A 9,209-nucleotide genomic window follows, 5' to 3' on the forward strand; every position below is an offset into this window, starting at 1 on the left:
GATGCTTTTTGAACAGTATTGAAGGAGTTCCCATCTATGTTGGGCACTTACTGGCTGCTTTTCTTTATTATTTGGACAGTCATCAATTTCAAAATTAATTTGTTTTTTTTTTTTTTTATTAAAATTTAGATTTATAATGAAATAAATTAATATGGTGGCACAATTATATTTTTGTCTACAAAACTAATTTCACATAGTTAAGCATACGCCTTCAGATCAAAAGATTTTTAAGATCATGAGAAACATTTCAGTCAAGTGTTTCAAAACTTTTGACCAGTAGTGTATATGTGTATTTGTGTGTGTGTGTGTGTATATATATATATATATATACACACACACACACACGCACACGCACACGCACACGCACACTGGCAGCCAAACATTTTGAATAATGTAAAGATTTTGCTGTTTTGGAAGGAAATTGGTACTTTAATTCACCAAAGTGGCATTCAACTGATCACAAACTATAGTCAGGACATTACTCATGTAAAAAACAGCACCATCACTATTTGAAAAAAAATAAAATAATTTTTGATCAAATCTAGACAGGCCCCATTTCCAGCAGCCATCACTCCAACATCTTATCCTTGAGTAATCATGCTACATTGCTGATTTGGTACTAGAAAATCACTTGCCATTATATCAAACACAGTTGAAAGCTATTTGGTTCGTTAAATGAAGCTTAACATTGTCTTTGTGTTTGTTTTTGATTTGCCACAGTATGCAATAGACTGGCATGTCTTAAGGTCAATATTAGGACAAAAATGGCAAAAAAGAAACAGCTTTCTCTAGAAACTTGTCAGTCAATCACTGTTTTGAGGAATGAAGGCTATACAATGCTTGAAATTGCCACAAAACAAAACTGAAGATTTCATACAAAGGTGTACACTACAGTCTTCAAAGACAAAGAACAACAGAAAGGACAGAAAGAGATGTGGAAGGCCAGATGTACAACTAAACAAGAGGATAAGTACATCAGAGTCTCTAGTTTGAGAAATAGATGCCTCACATGTCCTCAGCTGACAGCTTCATTGAATTCTACCCACTCAACACCAGTTTCATGTACAACAGTAAAGAGAAGACTCAAGGGGTGCAGGCCTTATGGGAAGAATTGCAAAGAAAAAGCCACTTTTGGCTTTTAGAGTGGGCAAAGAAACACAGATATTGGATAACAGATAATTGGATAAGAGTGTTATGGATCTTAACCCCATTGAGCTTTTGTGGGATCAGCTAGACTGTAAGGTGCGTGAGAAGTGCCCGACAAGACAGCCACATCTATGGCAAGTGCTACAGGAAGCATGTGGTGAAATGTCACCTGAGTATCTGGACAAACTAACAGCTGGAATACCAAGGATCTACAAAGCTGTCATTGCTGCACGTGGAGGATTTTTTGATGAGAACTCTCTGAAGTAGTTTAAGAAGTTCTGAACATTTATTTCAAATTGTAATAGTAATTTTTCACGTTATTAATGTCCTGACTATACATTGTGATCAGTTGAATGCCACTTTGGTGAATAAAAGTACCAATTTCTTTCCATAAGAGCAAAATTTGTACATTAGCTATTCCAAACTTTTGGCCAATTTATATATATATATATATATATATATATATATATATATATATATATATATGTCAATTTGAGTTTAAAGTTTAATTGAAACATTAACATGATTTTTCAGATTCTTTTGGTTTTTGGTATGCCCCCTTTTTCCTTTAACAACAGCTTGCACTCGAGCTGGTAATAAGTTTGTGTAAACCATGATGATCCACTTTATTCAGTGTGATCTGAGAATGTTCCAAAGCATCTTGTGTGTTTCAATCGTATTTTAGAGCTCCTTGGTATCCAGGGATGCAAGAAAATCTGAGCTTTTGAACAAAGGAGTTAACATGGTCAATGTCACACACTGGCCTAGATTAGTGACCTAGAAATAGTGCAGAATATTTTAATATTTCAAACATTTTACATCATAATGTCTCTTAGTTTTTAATTTTCTACAAATTTTTATTTCTCTGTTTAAATTAATATTTTAAATCCCAGATTTTCAATGTGCTCCCAGAGTTTTGAACCTCACTGTATATTCGTTTTTAAAGTTAGTTTTAAACAATATGAACACACATGATTCACAATCGCATGATTTGAAAGATTTTACATTTTAATAATTTGATTTTCTTACCCCACGAAATTGTATGAATTGTATCCAATGTACACTTCCCAAACTTTTCTTTTGAACAATTAATGTAGCCATTTGTAAAGACATGCTACATTACGTTATGATGTGCCAACAGATATCTCGATGTTCAATACTAATCCTCTGGTTTCACTTAATATTATTTACAGTGCACAAACATGAAATTGTTTTTGTTTCTTTCAGTTCTGGTACATAATCAGTAAACAATGTTTATTGGTCATCTTTAAATGACCAAAGATCTGCAGCTTGCTGCATTGCTCAGTATTGAAAAATTAGAAAACAATCAAAACATTTTCAACATTCATCAAAACATCTGCTTATACAAATTAGTATATTTTATTCTAACCAAATAAAGAAAACACCTGATATTAATAAATAATTGAGATGATATTTTTAATATTACATTTTACAATGTTTTCTTAAACATGCACCTAACTAGGTCCATGAGTTAATGAAATTAAGGAAAACAGGTTAGCTTCCCACCCCAGGGACAGATCAGGATACAGTTGATTTTATAAAGAGGGGAGAGGAAGAAACATTGCATGGTGTTGAAATAAAGAAATGCAGCTGGGAACAGTGTGTTGCTCCGTGGTTTGTGCTGCAAGCTATGTTGTCCAGTGCATCAACTGCAGTCTGGAGAAGATTCTCTGTGCATTGCATTTTTCTTCAAACTATCGAGGTATTCTTGTTGTGAAGCAGCCAGTACTGAGGCCAGAACATTGTCATCTTCCCAATCTGTTAAACCTTAAAACAGAGCAACCACAACTTAAGGAATCTTGTTGTTGTTGTTTTTTTTCTGCATTGATTTCCAGGGCAAAAATCTGCATAATTCCATGCAATAGATGTATTTATTTTAAGATAAATGTGTTAAAGGTGCTGTAATAGATTTTTTTTTTTAATGACATGCAGAAAATACCTCTATTACCTGTCAGATATCACAGAAATAATAGCCATAAAATACACCTGTCTCTGTAACAGCTCTAGGCTCGGTAAGCAGCGGGGGGAAAAGATGTCCACGGGCCACTGTCAGATCATTTGTTTAGCCAATCAGAAGACTTTCTCCTCGTCTATCATTGTGCGCTTTCACATGGCAGCCCATATCTGCTCATATGAGTGCTGGTATGGTGTCCTGCTCCAGCGAAACGTTCAGGGTCGGACTGCAAAATAGGGAGTCCGGGGTTTTTGAAAGATGGGGCGTGTCTAATTCAACGGCTAGTCTGGTGGAAGTTCCAGAACGGCTTAAATCGCTTACAGCACCTTTTTATAAGCAAAGCACATTTACACAATTAGGCTTTCAAATGAGCTACTGAAAATTATGATGCCTACCGAAGGCCGTAGGTGACATATCCTGCAATATAGTTCTGTACCCCCGGGTTGGGTACAGAGACACCAGAGACGAGTTGGCAGAAGACTGATGACTTGGACCTCCAGAGGAAATCAAGGAAGAATTTTTACCAATAAGGTATTGAGTGAGACATGTGCATTAGCTTTGAAAACACACAAATACAGACATACAGACCTGGGGCACAGGGCGAGGGGGGTTTGGGAAGAACCAGCGAGGCTCCTGCTGGGGAAGGAGGTTTGACAGGGGGTTCAGGGTGAGCTGGGCCTGGATGCTCTAGAGAGGGGGCGGAGCTTCGCTGACAGGGTGAATGGCATCTCCAGTCCTCAAAGCCACTGGATGTGGCGGCTGTGGCAGAGCTGCAGGTGGCGCTAGCCTTCCGAGGCTGAAGATCGAGAAGTGTTTAAATAACGAACATACAGTTGGAATGTGCTTAGATTGGAATAATGATCCAGATACAAAATGGGCTGGTTTATACCTGTCTCGCTTGCTTCTCTTGGTCCTGAAGCCACTGCAAGTAGGACTCACGAGCCACCTGCTCCTCGATGGCCTCATTGGTGGCCTCCCAATCTGTTGCTCTCTTCTTGTCCTCCAGCATCTGCTGCTCAATCCAAGACTCCTCGGAGGTCGTAATGGCGTTTTTCATGAGACACTGGTCAGCATACTATATAGAAAGAATATAACAGAATGCCCATTCCAGCAAGCTAATAGAAGCAGTACTCAGACAACTACGCCATCAAACAGGGGAAAAAAATCCCCCATAACATATGATTATATTCATGTGTCTTATTTAGAACACCTACCCCTGGTTTGAAGGAGGGGAGGCCCAGCCCCACCCCAACACTGGCTTTGTAGGGATTCACCACAGAGTTATAATGGATGTTTTTGTGGTAACTGACACGAATCGGCTCATCGTTGTTCTCGTGGATGCAATGGAACTTGTTGATTGGCTCTGTAAAACACAACCAAGAGTTATCATATAAAACCGTAAAAGTGAAAATGCCTTTTTCTATGCTAAATACATGACAGACAGCCTGTAAGATGCCAAGAATTGAATAGATATCCACTGTATGAATCTCGACTAACCGACACTGTACTGATAAACTTCCACTGGCCGGTTGTACATTTCTGCCATGGCTTGCATCTCAATGTGGTTGCCATGGCAGCTGTTCTTCCTCTTCCTGTTAATATATGTGGTGAAGTCCTCAGTGACATAACTGGAAAAGTAATCTGCATTTTTCGTCTGCAATTGGAGCACTGAGGGTTAACAATGAATCGTACGCTTGATATTACTGATTCATTGCAAATAATTTGTTCTTAAAGGAATGTTCCGGGTTCAATTCAAGTTAAGCTCAATCAACAGCATTTGTGCCATAATATTGATTATCACAAAAATAAATTTTGAAAGAAAAAAGCAAAAATTGAGGTTACAGTGAGGCACTTACAATGGAAGTGAATGGGCCAACTTCTGTAGGGCTTAAAAGCAGAAATGTGAGCTTATAAATGTATAAAAACACACATTAATTCTTCTGTTAAAACTCATGTATTATTTGAGCTGTAAAGCTGTTTAAATTGTCATTTTTAGTCATTTTAGGGTTTGTTGACATTACATTGTCATGGTAATGAAGTTGTAAAATTGGCAATAACTTTACACAGAAAAGGTTTGTGAGTGATATTATCACACTAAAATCATGGTAACACACATATTGTTTATGTCTTGTGGCTAAACGTTTAAAACAGTGAGTATTTTAACGTGTACAGATTGGCCCCATTCACTTCCATTGTAAGTGTCTCACAGTTACCTCGATTTTTGTTTTTTGAAGAAAAAGAGGAACAAGTTGAAAATGTATTTTTGTGGTAATCAATATTATGCCACAAATGCTTTCGATTGAGCTTAACTTGTACTGAACCCAAAATATTCCTTTAAATATTTGAAATGACTCACCAAATAATCCATACAGTGTTTCCGTACCACATCATGCATATCTTGGTCCCCATATACTTGATCAGCTTGAAATAAATCAAAGAAAAAACAACAACATAAAATTCCATTATAACTGTGTAAACTGCAGTCAGTTAGTGATATAATTCCCACTTAAAGTACAATAACAAGGTTTCTGTGGACTGAAAAAGCTGTTCAAGCTTCAAAACTACACTGAAGTGCTGCTGTTCTCAAAATGTAAACTTACTCAGTTTCAAATAAAATAATTCTTGGACAGACACAGTAAAGACATATTACCAACTGCTCTGAAAAGACATGCTCCATCTTCCTTCATTTTTTTTATTACGAAGCCATTCTTTTCCCTCAGGGCTTTCTCAAACCATTCTTCTTGCTGTCAGCAAAAAAAAAAAAAACAACCAACCAAACAAATATATTTTAGAACAATGAGGACATATAGTGTTTTTTGCATATATATATATATATATATATATTTATATATTACATACATATATACATACATATATATATATATATACACATATGTGTGTGTGTGTGTGTGTGTGTGTGTGTCTGTGTATATATATATATAGTGACCATAAAAAGTATTTGGGCACTTAATTTATAATTTTAATTTTGCCTAATGACATGGTTAGTCTTAGCTGCCTCTTTACTTTAACTTACATTTAACTTGCAGTGTCTTTCAAAGCTTTTCACAATCTGGAAAATTTTTATCATTAGGAAAATATCTCCATTAAGACTGAATGAAAGAAACTCTCTTGAGATTGACTTGTAGATCACTGAGTATATCAGTGTGTAATTATAATGAGGATAGCAGTCAATATGAAATCGATGTAAATATAATATAGCCAATGCAATATCTATCTAAATCTTTACATTAGGTGTTGTGGTTTAAGAACTCCAGCAATGCATTAAATGGGTTTTTGGATTATTCTCAAAGACAGATCTTGCATCGATTTGCCAAATATAGTGATAACTGAAACCCTAATAAGATTGGAAAGAAAAACAAAGCATTTAAGTTATTTGTTGATTTATTTGCAAAATATAATTTGATGTAAAAGCTCTGTATATGCATGTTATTGCTCTTTATCTGATTTGTATACATATATACACTGTATATATATTGCCTTCCATTATAGTTTGGCTGTGTTGTTGTCTTTTTGCTTATTTGCATTGATTTTGTATACAGAAAAAAAATTATATATATATATATATATATATATATATATATATATATATATATATATATATATATATATGTATAGTGTACAGCGTAGTGTTGAACGTATTGTGATATTTTCCATATCCAATACCTGCTCGACTGTGACTGGATCCACAAGCTGAAGTCTGTCCGCATTCTCATACTCGTCCTCACTGTTGTTGCCTCCTGCTCCTTCCTCGGGTTCCGATGCAGGACTTCCTCCTCCTCCCCCCACTCTTCCTCCTCCACCTGTCAAACCGCTGGAGCAAACCGCCTGCCGTCTCCGCTTGCTGAGTCCAGGTCCCGAGAAGCAGCTTCCAACGACACCTGTGCCGCACGGTAACTCAACACGACCTCCAACCGAGTTCGCGCTGCCTTCACACTGCCCGACCGGAGCTCCAGCGGGACCGGGCTGCGGGGAGGCCGGCTGCGGGCGAGCGCTCGTCTCTATCCGCCGCTCCTCTCTGGAAGACCACGGCGGCGGAGAGGCCCTGGGTCTCGGGCCCGGTCGTCCTCCGAGGGGATGAGGGTGTGAATGAGGTTCAGAGCCGCCTCGTCTATCCGGTTCATCGGTGTGATCGCCGCCACCGACTGTCGAGGCCGGTTTCTTTTTCGGGAGAATTGTCATAGCTGGCCAGCTTGCTGTGATTTGTGTTGTTATGAGTTGTCCAGACAGAATACACGGCTTTTCACTTGTTTATGAGCAGTCTGACTCGACACATGAATAATTACACCCGTCCTGACATCGGTGATTTAAATACGAGTGTTACAAAACGACTGTGTTCCTTTGGGGTTCGAGGCTTTTCTTTCGTAAGAACGAGCGAGAGTTTGACACAAACATCAACAAACCACAAAGCGCTTTTTCCGTCACTTCCGACGCTTGCTCTTCGTCGTGTTGAATACGGGCTCGTATCGTTCCGCACTGCCCCCTACTGCTCTTACGGCAAAGTGGCGTGCAATTAAAAAAAAACTAATAATAAAAACTAACAGCTGGTCTCCCATGCTGGTCTGTAGGCTGCTTTTAGAGGGATGTTGGGCACTTTTACGCTGGTTAGGCCAAAAGTATGGAATAATGTACAGATTTTGCTCTTATGTAGGGTGACCATATTCTGGTTTTCCAAAAAGAGGACACCTTTTTCACCCTGGTAACTGCTTAGCAACCAGATGGGGTTACCCTAGCAACCAAGTAACAAATCACATATTTCTGCACCAGAACATCTTAGAGACTTCCAGGCTGACTTATTTCACTCAGGATTGAAAGGAGGCTTCATAAGTATCACCCTGGTAACTGCATAGCAACCAGATGGGGTTAACCTAGCAACCAAGTAACAAATCACATATCTCTGCACCAGAACATCGTAGAGACTTCCGGTTTGACTTATTTCACTCAGGATGGAAAGGAGCCTTTATAAGTATCACCCTGGTAACTGCTTAGCAACCAGATGGGGTTACCCTAGCAACAAAGTAACAAATCACATATCTCTGCACCAGAACATCGTAGAGAGTTCCGGGTTGACTTATTTCACTCAGGATTGAAAGGAGCCTTTATAAGTATCACCCTGGTAACTGCTTAGCAACCAGATGGGGTTACCCTAGCAACCAAGTAACAAATCACATATCTCTGCACCAGAACATCACAGAGACATCTGGTTTCGTTTATTTGACTCAGGGTAGCAAGGAGCCTTTTTAGTATCACCTTGGTAACTGCTTAGCAACCATATGGGATTACCCTAGCAACCAATTTTCCATTCAGAAAAACAAGCAAGGGATAGGGTTGTATAGGACTTCTTGCAGCTGGCTGTCTATCTGTAAGATGTTCTTTCTGTCTGTCTGACGTTAAGACCTTCAAACTATCAACTCTTCAAACTATTTTAAACTTTCATACAAGGCTTTGTCAAGCCAACATAAAGTTTGTCTCCAAACTTTGCTATCTAGTTTACCTGATGAACTTTCACCTTTTGCTGACCCTTTATGCTTTGCAGAGCTAATGTGTGCTTCTAAATCACTTGCACCTTTATTAGCAACTGACACATAAGTGCCAGCTTTACATGTCATACATTCTGTTTCCCACAGATCTCGACCTGGACGAAAGCATGGGAATTTTTTGTGCAAATCTTCTGTAAATTTGCACTTTCGTTTGGGCATAGTTTCCACTCAGCTGTCATTTGCTGCTACTGTCAAGCTGTTTGATGCTGAACACAACAGCGCTTTGCGCATTTGCGGAGAGATTGACGGGCAGGAATTTGGCCAAGGCTGCAAGACTCTTATAATTGACCAGTTGGTGTGAGAAGGCGGGACTTACAAAGAGGGGTTAAAGCAATGTAAATATGCATGCACACACATTGAAGTATTAGACCAGATGCACATCATAATGCAGCTAAAGCCGAATCCTGGACATTTTCCCAAATTTAGAAATCCTTGCACCTTACAGTCTAGCTGATCCCACAAAAGCTCAGTGGGGTTAAGATCCATAACACTCTTTTCCAATTATCTGTTATCCAATGTCTGTTTCTTTG

The 9,209-nt window shown here is 38.6% G+C and overlaps 1 protein-coding gene across 1 annotated transcript; it reads right to left on the reverse strand.

Annotated features, from left to right (window-relative positions):
- Positions 1 to 2,566: 2,566 nt before the first annotated feature.
- LOC127427590 (OTU domain-containing protein 5-A-like) lies at positions 2,567 to 7,590 on the reverse strand. Its single transcript, XM_051675264.1, has 9 exons — positions 6,806 to 7,590; positions 5,772 to 5,865; positions 5,478 to 5,542; positions 4,619 to 4,775; positions 4,336 to 4,484; positions 4,011 to 4,196; positions 3,710 to 3,917; positions 3,517 to 3,615; positions 2,567 to 2,934 (listed from the first exon to the last, which is right to left on the reverse strand). The coding sequence occupies exons 1-9, from the start codon at positions 7,319 to 7,321 to the stop codon at positions 2,813 to 2,815; spliced, it is 1,596 nt and encodes a 531-aa protein (XP_051531224.1). The 5' UTR covers positions 7,322 to 7,590; the 3' UTR covers positions 2,567 to 2,812.
- Between the last annotated feature and the right edge of the window lie 1,619 nt (positions 7,591 to 9,209).

The sequence above is a fragment of the Myxocyprinus asiaticus genome, chromosome 37 (genome assembly GCF_019703515.2).
Source record: "Myxocyprinus asiaticus isolate MX2 ecotype Aquarium Trade chromosome 37, UBuf_Myxa_2, whole genome shotgun sequence".
Lineage (NCBI taxonomy): Eukaryota > Metazoa > Chordata > Actinopteri > Cypriniformes > Catostomidae > Myxocyprinus > Myxocyprinus asiaticus.

Coding starts and splice junctions, on each gene's coding strand:
- LOC127427590 (XM_051675264.1), bottom strand. CDS start 7,321: ATGACAATTCTCCCGAAAAAGAAACCGGCCTCGACAGTCGGTGGCGGC. Junction 4,776..5,477: donor AACACTGTATGGATTATTTG/GTGAGTCATTTC, acceptor CTCCAATTGCAG/ACGAAAAATGCAGATTACTT. Junction 2,935..3,516: donor TATGTCACCTACGGCCTTCG/GTAGGCATCATA, acceptor CTCTGTTTTAAG/GTTTAACAGATTGGGAAGAT.